At 34.3% G+C, this 20,788-nt stretch overlaps 1 protein-coding gene across 2 annotated transcripts in view; it reads left to right on the forward strand.

Annotated features, from left to right (window-relative positions):
* The window catches only part of LOC113078567 (low density lipoprotein receptor adapter protein 1-B-like), a 40,153-nt gene that overhangs the window by 4,934 nt on the left and 14,431 nt on the right, over positions 1 to 20,788 (forward strand). For both annotated transcript variants that reach the window (XM_026250868.1, XM_026250869.1), the window contains exons 2-3: positions 18,640 to 18,782; positions 20,301 to 20,413. In XM_026250868.1, coding sequence (XP_026106653.1) covers positions 18,640 to 18,782; positions 20,301 to 20,413 — 256 coding nt within the window. The remainder of the gene's footprint in view (positions 1 to 18,639; positions 18,783 to 20,300; positions 20,414 to 20,788) is intronic.

Here is a 20,788-nt window from a genome sequence, read left to right on the forward strand (position 1 = left end):
GTTAGAGTGGAGCAGAAAGTATCAGTAATACTGTTCGCGTCCAAAAATGCCAACAGTTTAGGGGAAGGAAGTGAAGATGAAACCATTGCACATAACCGGGAGGGTGAAAGTATAAAATATCTATACTTCATGTTGAGCATAAATATAAAGCCTACTGATAAAGGACATCGTCAACAGTATTGGCAGCAAAATAGACTTATGTTTGACAGGTGCAATATTTGAAAATCGATAATTATAATTTTTTTTTTTTAATTACATTTATATCTGAATTTGTCAACCTATAGACTTTCAATGAATGAATTATGAATTAATATGTATTTGTATTTGTGTGTCTCTGCTGCGTGTCAGGAGCGTGGCGGCTGCCTCGCGTTTTCTGTGTCTTTACATACCAGAATCGTGCCTGACGCGGTGCTGGCGCGCTGCTGCTACTGTAGGTGACATAGAGGGAGGCCGCTGACAGACCAGGCTCTTGTCTTCATGACAACAATATAAACTTTTTTTTTACACACCTACACCTACGCCTATTGATAAAGGACACCATCAACAGTATTGATGGCAAAATGGACTATGTTTGACAGGTGCAATATTTGAAAATCGATAATTATTATTATTTTTTTTAAATTACATTTATATCTGAATTTATGTCAACCTATAGACTTTCAAATATCAAAATGTCGTGAATTAATATGTATTTGTGTACAAAATGAATAAACATATTTTCCTATTTTGCCTGGAAACGCTTCCAACACGCTTTCGTGTCGCGTGAAAAATAGGCATCGGTTCTATTTCTAGCATGCACGCGTTTTCCACGTCTCACGCAGGCAGTCTGCAAGCTCTAACCTGTTAACATGGGAGCCGAATTAAAAACAGACACGGCACGCAGCTGAGACGCTTGCACCACGCATCCAGTGTGTCGCCGGCCTTAGAATCTGCTGCAGGGCAGGATTTGCGCTGAACGCGGAGACTTCCGCCACTTAATATGTTAGTTTGGAAACACGAAAATGTACTTAATATTGCATTCCGTCATTCGGTACACACTTGCACCGTACCGAAAGCCCTGTACCAAAACAGTACAGTACGAATACATGTATGTTACACCCCTAATATATATATATATATATATATATATATATATATATATATATATGTGTGTGTGTGTGTGTGTATTGTGTGTGATGTATTAGTATAAATTTTGTAAAATCTATCTTCCTATCTATCTACACATTGTAAAAAATGTTTGTAAAATACATTTAATATGAACAGTTATAAGTAAACATAAAAGCAATATATAGAAGTAATATAATAAGCAATATATGTCCAGTCCTAGAAAAATATCTGAAATATCCCGTTATTTTCTTCGTTGGGGTGTTTTTTGTGTGCTTATCTCGTGATCATTCCAACATGAACCGAAAGCAGCATCATACCCAAGACAGATTGTCTTTTGGTATCCATGGTGACTTTTATAGTGGACTGGGTCAGGGTTTGTTACTAATGGTCCGTGTCCTCATCCTGCACAAGACGGACACATTTTTCTGCACACATGATTCCAGCTCACCTGCTCTGAGGACACTTACTCGTATCAGTCTCTGCAGTAATGGTGCAGCAGACAGAAGTTGTTATTTTTGAGCCTGTTTAACAGGAAACGTGTCTCACCACAGCAGATTCACAGCATGATGCCTGAAAGCCACAGTCAGTTCTACCCCAAACGCACCCAATCATGATGCATTTCTAGATAGCAGCAGTGGACTGTAGATTAGAACTGTATCATGAGATTATTCGGCCACTTTTGGCACCTGGAGCTTGAATTTAGGATTTCTAATCAAAAGTTCTAGAATATAATTTTTGAAACTAAATGTTCTGATTTTGAGTTCAGATTAGAAGAGTCATATTCAAACCAAAAGTTTAAAAACAGCCTAAAGCTAAGCTAATGAACTATTACTTAGCAGAAACCCATTTGTTCTGATTATTGTGACTAATAAATGTAGTAGAACATCTGTCATATCAATAGTTGTGTGGTGATACTTTGATACAGGACTACTTTTATGATGCTTTTTATGGAGTTTGATAGATATTTTGTCACATACACATAATATTTAATTTTTGTTTTTGTTTTGCAATATGCACTTAGTTGATCGTAGAAAATATATTTTTTATATGTTTAAGTTTTGGTGTAGAAATGATTTATTTTAAGGATTATAATTTTTTTAAACGAGTAATATACATTAAGCAATTTAATTAATTAATTTCAGAACATAATAATATATATATTATTATGGTTATGGAGTATCAACTCTTTATTGGTCACAAAAAATATACAGTATTGTTGATTGTTGATGACTATTTTATGTTTAACTGTGGATTAATTCATATGTAGAACTGAATCATTATATTAAATCATAAAAAATATTCATTGTTATACATCAAGTTTGATTTTGAATTTTGGCACTTGATAGACATTAATATGGTTATGGAATTTTTTATGCTTCAGTGTGAATTAAGTGATATTTAGAACTGTTAAAACAATATGCATGGTTATTACATACACTAATTTATAATTAATTTAGGCACTTGATTATTGAGGCATTAATATTTATGGGTATGCAAGTTTTGTTTGAATGTGGATTAAGTGATATGCAGAACTGATTTATCTTATTAAAGTGTTTTATATCAAACAATTAAAACATAATATGTATTACCGTCTTTAACAGTAATAAAAAATGCAATATCAGAAGTAGGGATGGGTACTGGAACTTGGTATTAAAATGGCCCCGGGGCTAAATTATGAAAGACCATAGTATCAATAAGATCTGACGCTATCGGTTCTGCTTTCGGTACTGGAGGGGAAAAAATGAATGTACTATGTATTTTTGCTTAATAAAGTTATCGTGCATATTTTATATCACCAAACATTTCTAATGTGCGATCATATTAAGACGTTTGTCTGGGAGATCTGCGAGATCTCTGATGCGCGCCGCGGAGGCTGTCTGTCAGACACACACACCACAACGAGCGCGGCCCACACACAGACATAACAGTATGAAAACTCCCGCTTAATAATAAAGATTGACGATGGCGAAGAGATTTGCTTAATAATGTTATTGTGCACATTTTGTCTTACCAAATATTTCTAATTTGCGATATTATTAAGACGCTTGTCTGTGAGATCTGCGAGATCTCTCATACGCGCCGCGGAGGCTGTCTGTTAGTCACACACACACACACACACACACACACACCACAACAAGAACGAGAGCGGCGCACACAAACACATAAGGGGCCATTCACATAACGCGTCTTTTGCGCACTCAAGTTCATTATTTCAAATGTAGGCGCGGTGTGCAGGTTCATAATGGAAGCGACTCGGTTGCGACGCGCACGTGGTGCGACAAGCTCGTTTTTTTCAGGCGCATCCGCACCGCATCGAGTTAAAAACATCTCAACTTTTCAGAATGCCGCAAGTGCACCGCAGTCATGTAGCTTCCTCACCTTTTCCGTAACAACATTGAAAGCTCAGCCAAGATGAAGGAACAGCTGATAGCTGTATGTGAATTTTAAAATTAATTTAGTAGCAGAGCTACTGCAAGCAGAAATATAAAGATTTCGACTGCCTAACACAACACAAAGTAACACAACAAAAAGTACCGATAAGAATACCGTTAAAGTACCGGACGGTTAAGCAGTATCGGTAAGAATAGTAATACCGTTAAAACCTTAACGATACCCAACCCCTAATCAGAAGTAGATTATTGTTTTGAGTGTGTACTTTTAATCAATTTAACCATTTTATGTACTAATTTATTGTGTGAATGTCAGTATTTTATGCAAAATAGTTTTGCGACCTTCGTTTTGGGCTTTGTCTGTTTGTTAAACTACACATTTCTCATTTTGCAATGACAAGCTGTTTACTAAACGTTAAGTAACAGATGAAACGAGTTGCTTTTATCTGTGAGTGTCTGTGTTTCTGTTATTTTTTTGTTTGAATTGAAAATTGAAATGGCATGAGGTTGAGTAAACGACAGAATTTCATCTGTGGCTGAACTATCGCTTTAATGAAAGCTGCTTCTTTTGACAAATGTAATGAATCCAGTGACGTTTTTAGAAATCAGAGACCACAGTGAGTCAAAACAATTATTTATGTTGAATTATTTTAGTCATTTGAGCAGAGCGTCTGACTTTGCCTACTGGAACTGTCATGTCAATAGAGCATTATATTTGGAAGGCCAGATTTTGAAGAGTTTTTGAAGCCTGTGTTGCATTCATGTCTGTGGACAGAGTCTCAGCAGGCTAGTGGCAGTTGGTTTCAATAATCTTGTGCAAGCTTATCGTTGAGTAAATGAAAAGCTCTGTCATTTCCGGTGCCATTAACGATCTTCCCACAATGCTGTATGTTCGTCTGATCATCTCAAGACAGCAGATTTAAATAGCAGAGTCTTCTCTTGTGGTCGGCTGAGCGTCTGAAATGAACTCGAAAGGGCAGATGAAACTCAGTTAGACTTCCAGCCAACTCAAACTCTTAAAGGTGCTTCAAAGTTTCATCACAGCGATGCCATAGAAGAACCATTTTTGCTTCCACAAAGAACCAGCTCTTTCTTATGTTTTTTTATAATCTGAAGAGCCTTGTTTTGTGAAACAGAAAGGTTCTTCAGATGTTAAAGATTCTTAATGGAACCATTTAGACAAAAAGGTTCTTCTATGGAATCTTTAAGTAGAGTGCATTGATTCCCATCCACTTTTTTTTTCAGCTGTGTTGGTTGGGTAATTATTTCTTCCATTATTTTTTCCCATAGGGATTTTAAAAAGTCTTTGTTAAAGCATCAAGCTAACCAACTTGGAGGTGACATTACACACACAACATTACAAACCTTTATTTAAAGCAAAGAAGTATCAGAAAATTGGACAAAAAAGGCAAAGGTACTAGATTATGAAGTTACATTTGTATGTGTGAGCTTTGAATAGACCGAAAGGTGACGTACAGTATGAACTTTAAATCATATATATATATATATATTTTCAGGCATGCGTCACAAATAAAATGTTGAATTTGTAAAAGGCCTGGCTGTATTAAAGGGATTTGCTAATATTGTAGGCCAGTTGCAGATGCCAGTCGCTAAATTTTACTAATAAATACTAAAAACTATACTATATATTGAAGTATTTTTAGTAGTTCATATTGGCTGCAAAATTATTGGATGTCTAATATGAAAACTGTGGAATATTAAATGAAATCAGACAACTGGAAATATGTGTATTTACAAAATTTGGTTTGATGTTAACAGGAAACTCAACGGCTTTCAAATAGAGTGCCTTTATATATATATATATATATATATATATAGACATACGCAAGATTTACCACCTCAGACATCTTCAGTATCTCAGTGTTCTCACACACACACACACACACACACACAGTCATATTCACGCTTGTGTGGCCGGAGATTGGAAGCAGATCAGGGTCAGAAAGAGATCAAGAAAGTGATTTTGTAAGGAAGCAGTTTGAAATTGATGGGCATTTAAACTTCTCATGATTAAGTGATGTTATGAGAGGACTGTGTGTATGGCTGGGCGATGTATTGAGCATTCATTATATATTCGTGATTATTTTGCTGGTGATGTGAATATCCTCCTGATGATTTTAATGTGCTTTCAATTGGATCATTAGAGAAGTTTCATGATAATTTCTTTGTCTCATGTCATAAGTTACATTTTACAATATAGCCAAATAGAAAACCGCTATTTTAAATTCTAATAATATTTACAATATTACTGTTGACATTACAAATAAATGCAACCTTGGTGAACATAAGAGACTTCTTATTACCATTTAACATTTATGTATTGATATATTGTGTGGAATTTAAACATAATCCTTCAGAATGTTTATAGTAAGAAGAAAAAAAGTGTAGAAAAAATACATTTGATCGTTTTTAGCATTGCCCATTTGGTCAGAATGATTGTTTCTTTGATGGGAAATAATGACCTTTTCAGAACAAGTACGTAAATATTGAGATTGGAAATGGTCAGGAGGCTGGAAAATACTGCAATATAATGTTTTTAGATATTGTTCAGTCCTCTGAGTGAGTAATGATGATTTGTCAGCATCTTGTAATAACCACAAGTGTATTTAGCAATGTGAGTTCAGAAATTGAAGAAGCAGCAGGTCTTTCACAATCCTCAGAGAGCCTGTTGATTGTGTCCTTCTGCAACCTGTAGATGTGTGTGTGTGTGTGTGTGTAACCTGAGGCTAAATACAGCAGCGCCGAGCCCTTCAAATCTCTTTAAAGCTTGGTGTTATTTATGGGGTCTCATGACACACACACACACACACACACACACACACACACCTCGTCTCCGCTGATCCTCTTGACTTCATCCGCATCACAATTACCTTTTAAAGTTGAATTTGCATATACATATTCAAGTCATTATTATGGACTTTTTCAGCATAAATACACATTTGTGTGTGTGTGTGTGTGTGTGTGAGACAGGCTGAGATCTCTCTCCTCCTCCTCCTCCTCTGCAGCTCTGTCATCTCTTGTTTTATCTGCTGACTGAACAATGCATCCTATTCTGCCATCCCCATCTCTCTCCCGTCCCAGACGGCATGATCTGTGCTACTTGAGTTCACACAGATCTGTCCCAGCAGCCTCTGTGTTCCTCAGTAGAGCGTAACGCTCCAGACCCATTCATTTTCTCAACAGAGAAATGGATTTGAACAAAACAGCCTTGCATGAGGTTATGATGATACTGTAGAATCCACAAGTCTGTGTGGTTTAGTTAACGTGTTTAATTGCCAAAGCTGCATGGTTGTTAGTGTTGTTTTGCTTGAGTTGTGCTGTACTACAGGAATATCTCGTGGCTGTTTCTGCTGATAAATACAGTGGTCATGTGATGTGACGGTCTGGACTGAGTCAGCTGTGATCAGCACTAGTGTGAAACTAATACTGCGTCAATGAGCACCTACACATCAGTCTGTGTGAGAGAGTGACACTCCTCGAGAAAACATCCAGCCTCAAATCAACAGAAGAAATGAAAAATAAGAAAGAAAGTCAGGCCTTTTCATTGGACTGTTTTTCTTTTGACAATTAAGCATGTTTCCTCAAATTTTTATTGCCATAATGTAACTAAATATTTGTACTTCATATCAAAAAGTGATTAAATTCAGTAACTCAGAATAATGCTTTTATTTACTGTAAAACTATAAAGTTTACTATTTTTGATGTAATTATGAATTGTGTAAAAAAAAATTCAGCATTTGAATAAAATATTACTATAAATAAATAATAAATATCTTAAAATACATAAATTGCACTTAATAACATTTTTTTATGTATAAATATTATTTAAATATTTGTATTTTATATTATTAATGGTTTATATATAATTAATATGGTTAAACATAAATTTGCATTTGGATAAAGAATTGTTCTGAAAATAATGTCACACTAATAATATCTTAGTTGTTTAAAAAATGCTGCACTAAATCACATTTTATAATTTCTTTATTTTGATCTATAAATAAATATTATTTAAATAATAATATTATTATTTTATATTAATAGTAGCCTATTGTTTATATATTTAAAATGATTTAAAAAATAAATATCTTGCATTTGAATAGAGAATGCTTAATTGTTTTGAAGATAATGTTAAACTAATAATACAGATCTTAATGGCCCTAAAATATTGAATGTTTTTATTATATATATATATATATATATATATATATATATATATATATATATATATATATATATATATATATATATATATATATATATATATATATATATATATACACACAAATTAAAAAATATATTTAAAAAAAAAAAAAAAAGATTTTAAATACATCTGCATTTGAATGTGAAATTAGCTTAGTTGTTATGAAAATGTCACAGTAATTATACAAAATATCAAAAAGACCCATGCTCATTTTCCCTAAATGGAATTTCCTGGACATTTTTTGGCAGGTTTTGTGAAAGCAGGACAATCTAACTGGTGTTGGTGATTTGAAGGGTTAATCTTCTGATTCTGGTGGGTTTGGATTGTAGCTTTTTGGTTGTATTGTTTGTGTCAGTTGTTTCGATGAACGGCAGCATTGTGTTTGACATGGTATGATGAGAGAGTGTGTGTGTGTGTGTGTGTGTGTGTGTGTTGAGTTGAACATTCTTTGTGTTTGTGTACAGTGAATGGGAGATTGTTTTAGTTGGGCTCATACACAATAACTCGGTTCTCTACAGTTACTGTCATTTGCTCCCAAAATTCAGAGTTTCATGACACAATTATAATTACATTTTAGGAACTCTTTGAGTTTTATAAAGGACAATGCTGACAGAGAACTAGAATGTTATTTTGATCAGACATGTTCATTTTATAATACACATTAGCCCTTGTGCATCTGACTGTGTTTGGTTAATCATATACCCCCCATTTCCATCTGTTTGTTGTTCAAAGAAATCTTCCTTTCTTTTGAAAAGCAAAAATGTAAAAAAAAAAAGAATAAAAATAAATAAAAAGATTTAGATTTAAAGGCACTTACATTGGATGTAAATGAAGCCAGTCTGTAAAAATACCCACTGTTTCAATAGTAAAGCCACAAGATGTTAAAGATACGCTTGTTAACATGATTTCAAGGTGAAATAAATCACTTCCTAACAATTCCTGCGTAAAGTTTTATCAACTTTTACAACTTTGTTGCCATGATAGCAGAACCCAAACTCTTGGACTGTAATTTTTTTTTTTATTTAGAATTATTTAAAATAATTAAACGAAAGGTTTGACCAGTGTATTTGGTTTTGCTGATTAATCTGACACCTCGTGGTGTTTGTTTTGACACGTGAGGCTACACGCTGCACAGCTCGGGAAACTTCAGACACTGATTTAAATTCAGCCAACAGAAAATCCTGCCACGCCACAGAGCACCATTCACGTAGATTTCCATTAAATGACATTATATTTGTCTCAAATATTTGTTAATGTTCATAATGACTTGCTCTCTCATTGGCTGTAGGACATCGCTGATGAATTTTTTAGTCCGAACTCATACAGCAAAATTTTGAATTGCAGACAGATCCAGATGTTCAGCATAACAAATATTTCATGGGCTTTGGGATACGCATCTGCAAGTCACACTGCATGATTTTTACTCTTATGAATGAGCACCGATTTGCCTCCAATTTGGGGCATTTGTCATATGGAAGCCGTTTGATTGACTTTATCTCACAATTCTGACTTTATATCTCGCAGTTCTGTAAAAAACCAATTGTGAGATAAAAAGTTGCAATGACCTTTTTTTAAAACACATTTATTCAGTGTCAGAAACAGGTTCCTCCATAGTTTCGCAAAAACTGTCGGCGAGTGAAAATAGGGGCTAAAATCGTACAGTGAACACGGCATAAGATATTTTGTTATTTTAATTAGATAATCATAGTTCTAGAATAGAAGCAGTTGAAGTGTGAGAGTGCACATACAATATTACAATATCTGTATGTAATTTCAATCCTACGGTCTTTGTGAAGATATTTAAAGAGGGCCATCTGTAAGCCTGACTGTTGAAATGAAATAGTACAACTTTACAATAAGACTCCATTTGTAACATTAAAATTAATGAAAGTTGTGTAAGTATCGTTCCTTGTTAGAGTGTGTTAATAATCAAAATTTACTATTAATAATACATTTTTACATTTGAAAGTTTCTTCTGTTATTAGTTAATAAAATACCAACTAACTTTAATGATTAATATAATAATTAGTATTGATATTTTTATTCATGTACAAAGTATGGGTCAGTATTTATTTTTATTTTTATAGTAAAGCAATATTTCATTCAGTATCCATTTTATTAGTTATCAGCCAGTGTGGACTAATCTAGCTATTTGTATCGGTAAAATCCTCTATTGGTTGACCTCCAGAATAAATGTATAATATATAAGTGAATAAGTGTGTTTATTAAATTAAAAGCTTTTAATTTTTGCCTTTAAATCCTCCTCATATTGACCACATTTACTTACATTGTTAGTTCCCCACTGTAACCTCTTTTTCGCTCTCTTTTTTTTGCACATATTGACTTTAAATTGAACCCCAAAAATATTTCTTTACTTTCTTATGGCATGCCTAAACTTAAGGGAAAAAAAAATGGTGTCAAATTTATTGTCATTTTTTAGAACCTGTGAAACTGCATGTAACACATTCAATTTAATGTGAAAAAGATTAAATAGTATTATGTACTCCATTAATCTTTTTTATTTCCACCTTTGAAAAATCCTCTTTAGTATTTTAGTTGTCAGATTTGTGTAGAAGCATGTAATTTTTGCACCAAGTGTCACATTGTAAATGTAATAACCAGTGAATTTTCACACAGCTTTTCCCAAACAATCCTTGAGAGTGTATACATCTCTTTTTACAGTCTGGAGCTTGTCTCCATCTAAGTGCTATTTTCAGCTGTCCTTCAGGAGACGGCAGATCCACGTTTGGAAAGCCTGAGCTCATGCAGCGAGAGCTATAATCAGAGCAAACCTCAGACAGTCAGGATGTTGATTCAGCAGCTCTGTGACTTACATTGAGGCCGTATCCTCAAGAAGCCGCTGGTGGCGCTTTATGGATGGGTCAGCGCAGACAGTAGGGAACGTGATTACAGGTCAGTGATTACAGTGTCATCTGAGACACTCACAGGAAACTGACTCAGAGCTTTATGTAAACATCAGCCTGAATTAAATGTCTTGTCTGTGCATTCGAGAAATGGCCTGACCCTGGAAATGAGATCCAGGAAATTGGATCTGAATTTAATGTTTGAAGTGTGGAAGCGGAGAACATTAAGGGCTCTGTTTCATAACCTAGTGAGCTGCCTATGTAGGGAGAATTTTAAGGCATTGTAGACAAAGGCTGTTCCTTCTAAGATGCCGCCTTCTGGCCAAAATACATACAGAAACACAAAGGTCTTCAAAACAACCCGTCCCCAAAAAAAAAAAATAACAGAAATATATTACTATTGTACCGTAGAATTTACTTCTCAAAGTAATAATAATAAAAATAATAAATGACAAAATTGTTAATGTTTTATGCATTCATTTGTTATTGACATTTTTCATAAAAAATGTGTATTAAATCATGAATCCAGAACAATTAACACACAATTTCTAAAATACATACAAACATACATGCATACATAAAATGCAAACGTTTATACATTATATAATTGTTTAAATATTTAAATGTTTTATGAATTGAATTGATTGGACAATTTTTTTGATTCATTAAAATTTTATTAAACTCTTGAAAGTATCCATAAAAATTCTAAATGGAAATCACAGAATTTAGCATATCGTAAAAGTGTGTGAGGAATGGAATGAAGCTTATGGAATGATTACAAATTATTTCGTTTAATTAAAATAAAGCTGAAATAAAATATAAATATTTGCTTTTTTTATATTATTTTTTTTATATATAATTAATCTAAAGTACTAATATAGTGCTTAAATAATATAGTACTAAATAAAAATAAAGCTAAATAGAAATTTTATTAAACCATAAAAATGACAAAACCACATAACAAAATGACCAAAACTTCAATCTAACAATAAATTCTAATTTAAAATGGATCAATACTATAAAATAATGCTATATAAAATAATACTAAAATTACTCTCGTAAAATCTAGTCTTAAAATGCTTTTGCGAAATGCAGCCCTGAACAATTTGTTCACGAATCAGGCGTTGCTTTCCCAGTGCAACCTGATTTCAATTGTCTATTGTGAGTCCCACATGGCGCCTGAGACGTTCCCGCTAACAACATCTCCAGCAAACCCCTCATTTAGAGATCCAAATCCAATCTAGTGAACAGGGCAGGAGGAGTTTTCCTAGAGAGATGTCGAATAGCTCCAGGGTTTCTCTGGGGTCTCTGTGACTGACAGCCTCTGATCGCTGGGCTTTCTGCTGGTTTCATCAGCTAGTTCCTGCTGAACCTGGACTCGCTCGTGATGTACCTGCACACGCTTACGAGCGGCTTCATTCTGCCAGCTACAAAACGAAACGAAAAGGGCGAGTGCAGACATATTTCAGACGGAATTTTTTTTTAAACCTTCTGTATTTGGTTTTGGCACATAATGATATAACTGATAGATGCTGACGAAGCAGAAAAAGTAGGTGTCTTCTTTTTCTTTTGACTTCCAGCTAAGCAACACCACTCTTCGTTTCAAGAGTGTAAGAGATGCAGTCATATCGTATTGATTATTTGATAGCACTACATTAACACCAGAGATAGCTGCCAACTGGATTGGAGTTTAATGGCCTTCCTGAGATGCCTGACAATGACTGATAAATTGGGAGGCTGTAATTAGAAATGTTAGGACACTTCCAGAAGGTGTGCCAGCCAAGCAGCCATTTGTCCACGTTAATCGCAGCCTGGCTTTCATTTAGATGGTGAAGCCTAGGTCTATGTAGTAAGTATGTGTCATTGCATCTCAACCCACTAAAATCTGAGATATCTGTTCCTAAATCTGACTGCTAAGGGCTAGATTTACTAAACCGGATAAATCAGCGTTAGAGATTTACTAACAAATACACATTAAAGAACACAGATCATATCTATAATGACCAGCGCAATCTATCAAGAGCAGCGCACATTATGGCCTGCTTTAAGATAAAGGGCGCAAATACCAGATATTTGACAAAAACAAACGTTAGTAAATTGAGTTGCATGATTCATTTTAATACTGTCCTCCCATAAATTTTGAGTCTGAAAGGGAAACTCTTGCAAAAGCATATTCAATAAGGTCAGGCACAAAACTAACTGTGTCCACACATTTTCAGCGCTAATTCTTCTCTGCGCGTCTTTAGTAAATCGTGACAGTACTATTTTAACGCCAAAAGACGATTTGCGCTTACGCAAGCGGTTAGTAAATCTGGCGCTAAATCTTTCTCAGGTGTTCTGAAATTGAATTATATTCCAATATATTGGGAATATTTTTACTATATCAAGTGTTTTTTCCGTTTTTGAATTTTGATGTTGTTTGCTCAAGTCCTTTTAAACGGGGTTATTATTAACAAAAACTAACCATGAAAGATATGGTCATTAGTTGAAATAAAAAAATAAAAAAAAATGCAACATTTCTAATTTTTGGTAATTTTTAGTTGAATTACTACAATAACTAATACCAAATAAACTAGAAATTAATAACTTAATACAAACTACATTGGCAGCCGAAACGTTGAAATAATTATGATTCTTAGTTTTATTTTTAAATTCTGCATACTTTAAAGTTTCGAGTGGTAGTGTTTCATGATTTCCATAAAAAAAAATAAGCATTAACTGTTTTCAACTCTGATAATATTCAGAAATGTTTCTTGAGCAGCAGATCATCATATTAGGATGATTTCTGAAGGATCATGTGACACGAACGACTGGAGTAATGATGCTGAAAATTCAGCTTTGAATCACAGGAATAAATTACATTTTAAAATATATTAAAATAGAAAACTGTAATTTTAAATGTAAATAATATTTCTGTATATTTGAGCAAATAAATGCGGTCTTATTTCAAAAACATGAAATATATATTTCAAACTTTTATCTGTAGAATGAAGTCACATGTTCTGACCTGTTTTGTGCAGAGGTTTATTTTGTGATCAGGAGTGGCTGATAACGTAACTTGAGCACTGTTTCAAGCTTCCAGTGTCTTAGTGTCGAACTTCAGCTGCTGGTTTGAGGATGGGAGTGAAATTCTTGTGTAGATGTTATCTAGCACTGACCCACATTTCCACCAGTATTTACACCCTGCACAGATACAGTAACTACATCTGTCATGCTCAGCTGTTTCAGAGCTCTTCTTTGAAACCGTAGCATTGCAGGTTACAAACTGCATAATTTACAGTATAAACTACAGTCAAGCTACTCGTTTGAAAAAGATTTTTTTAAATATTAAAAAGCGTATATATATTTATTTAAATTTGAAATTCAAATTTATTCACTGAACGGTTTTAGACGAATTACAAAAATGAAATGGTTTTTGAAAAACATGACATCTAATAATGTTTTTGTTATTGATGGGATTTAAAACCCGACTAATAACACACTCTTTAGGAAACTTAAAAGGCAAAATGAAAAGTGCTTTTTAAATCATTGTAAATATTACCCAAGATACCCGTGTTGATGTGAAACATTTCTCTCTCATTCCTCCGAAGTGTTTGCGGTTCATCCGAGCGCTGTGTATTAATGATCGTGTTGGGTATAGGGAATATTTGAGATGATGCTTTATGAAATATTAGTCAGTTTCTCTAGCAGATGCATCCGAACACAAACATGCAGTGGATCCCCTTTGAAGGTTGTTTATGATTGGAGCCGTAAACATGGCAGACTTGATTTCTTTAATCTCACTTCTGTTTCCTCTCTACTCCACCTGTCAAGTTTATCTCTTTCTCCTCTTCATCTCTCGTTCATTGCTCTCTTCTGCCTCTCCTCTTTCCTATCAACAGTTGGAGGGTTTCTGCTGTTCATTTTCTTTAATTATGACATATCACTGCTGTCCTGTCCTGCTCTCGATATAACAGCACTGCTTAGTTTTATTTAGGGCTCTGTCAGTCTGTTGATTTAATGATGAGTACTGAACGCTGCTCAGTTTAACTGTTCAGAACAAACAAGGGACTCATGCACAACCATCACAAAACAGAAAGACAGTCGAGGATCATCAGGTAACAGAACACAGTACTAAGAACCAAGGGTTCCCAAACTTTTGAGTGGGGTTATTTTAATAATTTCAGCTTTTTTTTTGTCTTGTGGACTAAATGTTAATATCTTTTATCTTACTCAGGACAGTACTAAATAAAATATAACATGCATTTAGTATGATCTCTCTTATTTTTTGAAAATCACTCATATTTTCACAGATTCTGCAAAGGGTGCCCAAACTTTCGATCCCCACTGTATATATAGATAAAACAATAATTGTTTTAAAGAATATATTTTAAAATAGAAAAAAAAGTGTGTTAATAACCACCAGCAGCTCTGTACTTTTCACTCTCTCTCTCTCTCTCACACGCACGCACACACACGCACACACACACACACACAACACACACACAACACACACACAACACACACACACACACACACTTGAGGTTTTCTGCTGGGTGTGTCTGTGTTTCTGTGTGAGATATGCTCTGTTTCCTGCCGCTCTTTGAAGTTCAGTGGTGCAGGACGACCCTCACCAATCACAGGCATCCCAGCATGCTACAGGCCGCACTTCTTTACACACAGGGCTGGTGGATCACTGTTCACTGTGTGTGTGTGTGTGTGAGAGAGACTCTGCACTGTGTGATGCAGAATAATTCAGCTATACAGTTAGACTTAAAGTGGAGTCTGCAGCATTTAAAACAGGAACGAAGTCTCACTTAGGCAAGTCAAGCCACTTTTACAAAGAGCACTTTGTTCAAGACAGAAAATAGCAGTTTAAATGTTGCACACACACATATATAGGAGGAAAGATAATAAAAAAAATATGAAGAGATTGATTATGTTGATCAAAAGACAGAAAAATGTCAAATTTGCCCATCATTCCCTTCACCTTTGGATTAGAAACCATCCTGCAGCAGCGCCAACTAGTTTTATGTACTTTAATGTTATTGGTAATTATAAGAAAACAAAATAAAGTGTAATTGTACATAAAAAAAAAAAATGAATATGTTAAGACTTATGGATTTATGGTATTAATAAATGCATAATCACAGTCTGTTGAAAGGGTCCAAATGTAATACAATAGCATCAGCACAGTTTAATCAATGATATTACTGAATATTAATAGTCTTTTAGGACTTCTTTAGCTTAGTCAGGCTTTTTACTACTTACTTACTTATAGTCTGGTCCTTATTTTGGCTTAAAACGCCTACTTAGACAGGACGAAGTGACCATCTGGTTTGTTCTGTTTAGACAGACTGTCCATAGAAGGAGACTTATCCTAAATAAATTATACCACAATAATAGATTACCTGGGGGGAAGAAATATTAAAATGAAAAACAGAGAACAGAAATGATTAAACATGTCTGTTGTTTGAATTTTTGTCTTCGGCAAAAGTGGCTCAACAATCAAAAATAAAGCAGAACTATAAGAATGAACTTGAAGCTATGTTCACTCAGGAATTGTTAGTAAATTTCACAAATAATTAGACACTGAATTAAACTTGAAATTTAGTAGAAAAGTATAAAGACCAAAATACTATCTTGAAGAGCTTACTTATGTTATCATATCTCAGTCATTCAGATTGTGACCGGCAGTTTCAGTCATCTCATGCCATTTTTGTGTACAAAATACACAGTGTCAGGGAACAGACTGAAATGAACCCTTTCAGTTCTCAGTGAGGCATGAAATACCATCAACAGAATGCATGTCCCTTAGTTATCTTATATAATGCAGGTTAATTGAGGGTTAAAGTAAGCGTCTGTCACACAATGAGAGCGTCAGTCTGTCTGTGATGGAGACGGATGGCACTCATGCTCACACAGACGCTCTTAAAGAGCTTCATCGTTTTCTTACTGCATCTCAAACCCCAGTTTAGCCCATGAACAGCAGCGCTCTGATGAGACCTGCTATAACCGTGCTGTTTTGATCATTGATCTGTCACAGTGGGGTTATGAAGGTCTCCGGGAGTCAAATCTCATAGTGGTGACATTGCCACTTGATCTCTGAGGGGGGTTTCAGAGACCACCCCCCCCTTTCAGCCAAAGACCCATGAATGATTAATGAAATCAGCAATAATCAATATCTATTTTAGTTTCACGCACACTTAAACCCTTGACTAACATATATACAATGCAAGCATATACATTTCTGATGGAATCTGAATTATGAACTTGATTTAATTTACAATAATGAAGCATTTTCACACAGAATTGAATTAACCACATTATTGCTTTCTTTTCTTTTTCTTCTGTTTCTTGACTTTTTATTAATTTGTCTCTATTTTTTGTTCTGAACGTGTGTTTTTTTATTTCATTGTTTTATTGTTCAAAGTCTTGACTTTTTCATTTTGTTTATTTTTGTCCTTTTTTTTATTCTTTAATTTAAAAAATAATAATTTGATTGGTTTCCTGCTATCTTTCTTTCTTGATTTTTATCCTTTTTTTTTGGCTGGCTCTCTGTCATGCTGAGATGGTTTAAGCGAGGTTGTAATATAATAGATTCGGTGTAGAGAGAAGCAGATAACTGTCTATTAGATGTGTGTCCTTGACCCCTGTCCTTGACCTCTGTCTCAGGCCAGCGCTCGTCTGGAGTTAAACACACATTTATTCATTGCTTTGTCTGAGATCAGGGCAGTATGGGGGTTTATGTGTGGGTTCAGTGACATATACACCAGTAGTCTGATTATTGTGAATAACAGTATTGAACTAAATGTTACAGTATGCTCCCTTCTGTCCCATTCACATGCCATTTGCCATTGTTTTGATTATTTGCTGAGAAATGCGGTTCTTTTACTTTCGTTTTGTCATTTGTTTGTTAAACTACAATACAAAATGCTCGTTGAATGCAGTAGGTTTTTTTTTTTACTGCGTTTTTTTTTTTTTTTGCATCAAATTTGTTATTTTTTTTTTATTTTATTTTTTTTCTTGAAGCAACTTGTCCTGACATTTTCTAAAAAAAATAAACTGAAATGTCGTATATTAACTAACTAAGGTATAATCCTGGCTTAATGTAAACCCTGTCTGTGAAAGCAGGCCCAAGTGTTTTTCTCTTCTGCCATGTTTTTTAACCAATGCATGCAACACTAGCACATGCGCACCTAAGGCACAGTGATATAAATAGTTACTGTTATTATGGACATAAACACAGTTTTTGTGTTGACATGAGCATGAATGAGTTCCTGTCCTGTGCAGGTGTTGATAAAAGAGCAGTGAATGAAAGACCTGTGTTTTAATGGAGGATTGTGTGATGTTTGTCATATGTTGCTTTAGTATTTATTACATTTATTTGTTCAGATAGTGAGCATGTTTAGTGTTTTACTGAAGGAATACAACACCCATTGAGTGCCATGAAACAACTTGGAAGATCAAAGACCATTATTAATATAACTTTGACTGGATTCATCTGAAAGAAGAAAGTCATATACACCTAGGATGACTCGGGTTTGAGTAAAACACAGCCTTATTTAAATTTTTGGGTGAACTGACCCTTTAATGTATTTAGTTTATTCAAACGGATATAAATTAATCAAAAAGTAAATTTACATTTGAAGTAAATTTATTCAACATCATATCATATCATATCATATTAAACCTTATTTATTATTAACATTTATTTTAAAAAGCTTTATTTTCTGTATGTGAAATTTTAATTAAATTTATCATGGTTTTTGCATTAATTACTTGTCTCTAAAGCATATTCTTGACATAGTTGGCCTGATACAGCACAGAAACACACACGCACACACACTCACACTCATTATCTGAACAAATAAACCTAACAAAATATAATTTATTTTATATAATATAATAAAAAATATGATTTTTTTATTCATTTTATTTTAGACCAGGACATGTTTTTGTGAGATGTACCCTTCTGCATGAGCGAGTTAGTGTGGGCAGCAGGTATTGCCATGTTTTTGGTCATGCTTGCATCATATGCATACATGTGAATCCTGTGCGTGTGCTTGTGCAGAGCTGCCAGAGAACTGGACAGACACGCGGGAGACGCTGCTGGAGGGGATGGTCTTCCAGCTGAAGTATCTGGGCGTGACGCTGGTGGAGGAACCCAAAGGAGAAGAGCTCTCAGCCGCTGCTGTCAAGAGAATCGTTGCCACAGTAAGACAAACATACATCCCCAGACAATGAATGACTGAAATGAATAACAGGGCACAGGTCATGTACACTGTTTTTAAATGTAATCATTATGCTTTCTTAAGAGCCCTGAAATGTGCTTTATTGTCCTCAAGTAGGATGATCCTGGAGTTTTACTTCCTGTCATCTTAAACAGACTACCATACACTCTGAAAAATAAAGGTTCTAAAAGGACAAAAAAGGGAACAGTTCTTAAAAGAACCCTTTTCTGCTATAAAACCCTTTTGTGCAATTGAAAGGTTCCATGAATTTGAAAGGTGCCTCATGGATGCCTTTAAGAAACATGGCTAGCTCTATTGTGTCTCTTTGTCTCTTATGTGTTCTAAGTGGTACTAATGGGAGTGTGTGTGTGTGTGTGTGTGTCTGTGTGTGTGTCTCAGGGGATTTCTGGGTGTGGTTCAACAAGCTAGATCCTGTCATGACTTAATGTTGTTTCGAGGTTATGAAACACTCCACATTGTTGCGATTCAGCAGTAAAAATCAGTTGCATACTGAATGGACTGCGCAAGCTTGTGTGTGAGTCAGTGCCCTCGAAACCAGAAGTGGAATATTCTTACTTAATAACTCTTTATTTTTGACTATAAATGTGATTGATTGTCTTGACTTACTGAAGATGATATATAAGAAGACAAATGACCATTAGTTTAGCAGTCTGATTGTCAACAGCAAAGCCTCCTAGCAGCCAAATTGTGATCTTCAGTGTACAGTTATCAATTATTGTGACTTTCAGGGTATGACTTTCTGAATCCCCTTAAAACATTAGGTGATAAAAAAAATTTCAATGTATAAAATCATATTTTTATCATTCAGAAATAAAAAAATTATGCTTCTTCATATCACTTCCTATCAGATCATTGGAATGTAGTTAAGTGCATTTCAGTTACCAAATCAATAGCTCATACATTCTGTTGTGGTTATTCAAGATTCAAAATAATTTAATGCATTCCATATTTTATATAACCAATGCTTTCATTTTATTTATAATATAATCAATTGTTAACTTTTTAGTTTTTTAAACATTTCTTTCCATTAGAATAACTTTTATACTTTTATTGTATGAATACATTTTTTTTATATTATTTTGACATTTTAAATTTTCATTTGAATTAAAAGTTTGTACTTTTGTCATTTTTATTATAATTTTGTTATTTATATTTTGCTTTAAATTATTATTATTATTTTAGTTTTAGTAATTTTATTACTCAAGCATTTTTTTATTTCAGTTTGTTTATTTAGGATAATAAAATTAATATATATTTTTTTTCAATCTGATTTTTATATTTTATTTTATATCAGACTTATTTTGGTTAAAGAAATCTTTTAAAATATATTTAGTAAACAATATCAATAATATGCTCATCTTCCAAGATGCTGAAAAAACTAAAATCTAATTTCTAAAACTTCCAAAACCTGACGGAAAATGGAATATCTGTGTTGAATAAAAAACATTTTAAAGCTGTGTCTTCTGTCTTTCTCTCGCAGGCTAAAGCTGGTGGGAAGAAGCTTCAGAAGGTGACGCTGAAGGTTTCTCCTCGAGGGATTATTCTCTATGACAGTGTATCAAACCAGCTAATAGAGAATGTGTCCATATACAGGTGAGTAACCTGCGGCTGTTTGTCATGTCGCCCTGTCTGACACGGAGTCTGTGCTGTCTGAAAATCATCAGCAATGCAGAGATTCTGCTTCAGGTTTCAATGTCATAGAATGGTTCCTTTTACAACTAGGGCCCCTAATTGTTCCCAAATCATTGTGGTATTTATGACATTGCATATATATGGTTTACCCCTTCTCTTTTGCAATAAAAAGAAAGGATTTGTTGTTGCCTGCTGAAATCCTGCCATCCATCATTTAGGACGGTGCGACCTCAGATTGCTGAGAGAGAGAGAGAGAGAGAGAGAGAGATGTTTGTGTCAGGATCCCTATCGATCTGTTTTAGTGTCTCTGAGGCTCAGACAGACACTCTCTGACCC

Source organism: Carassius auratus, unplaced genomic scaffold (assembly GCF_003368295.1).
Source record: "Carassius auratus strain Wakin unplaced genomic scaffold, ASM336829v1 scaf_tig00026010, whole genome shotgun sequence".
Taxonomy (NCBI): Eukaryota; Metazoa; Chordata; class Actinopteri; order Cypriniformes; family Cyprinidae; genus Carassius; species Carassius auratus.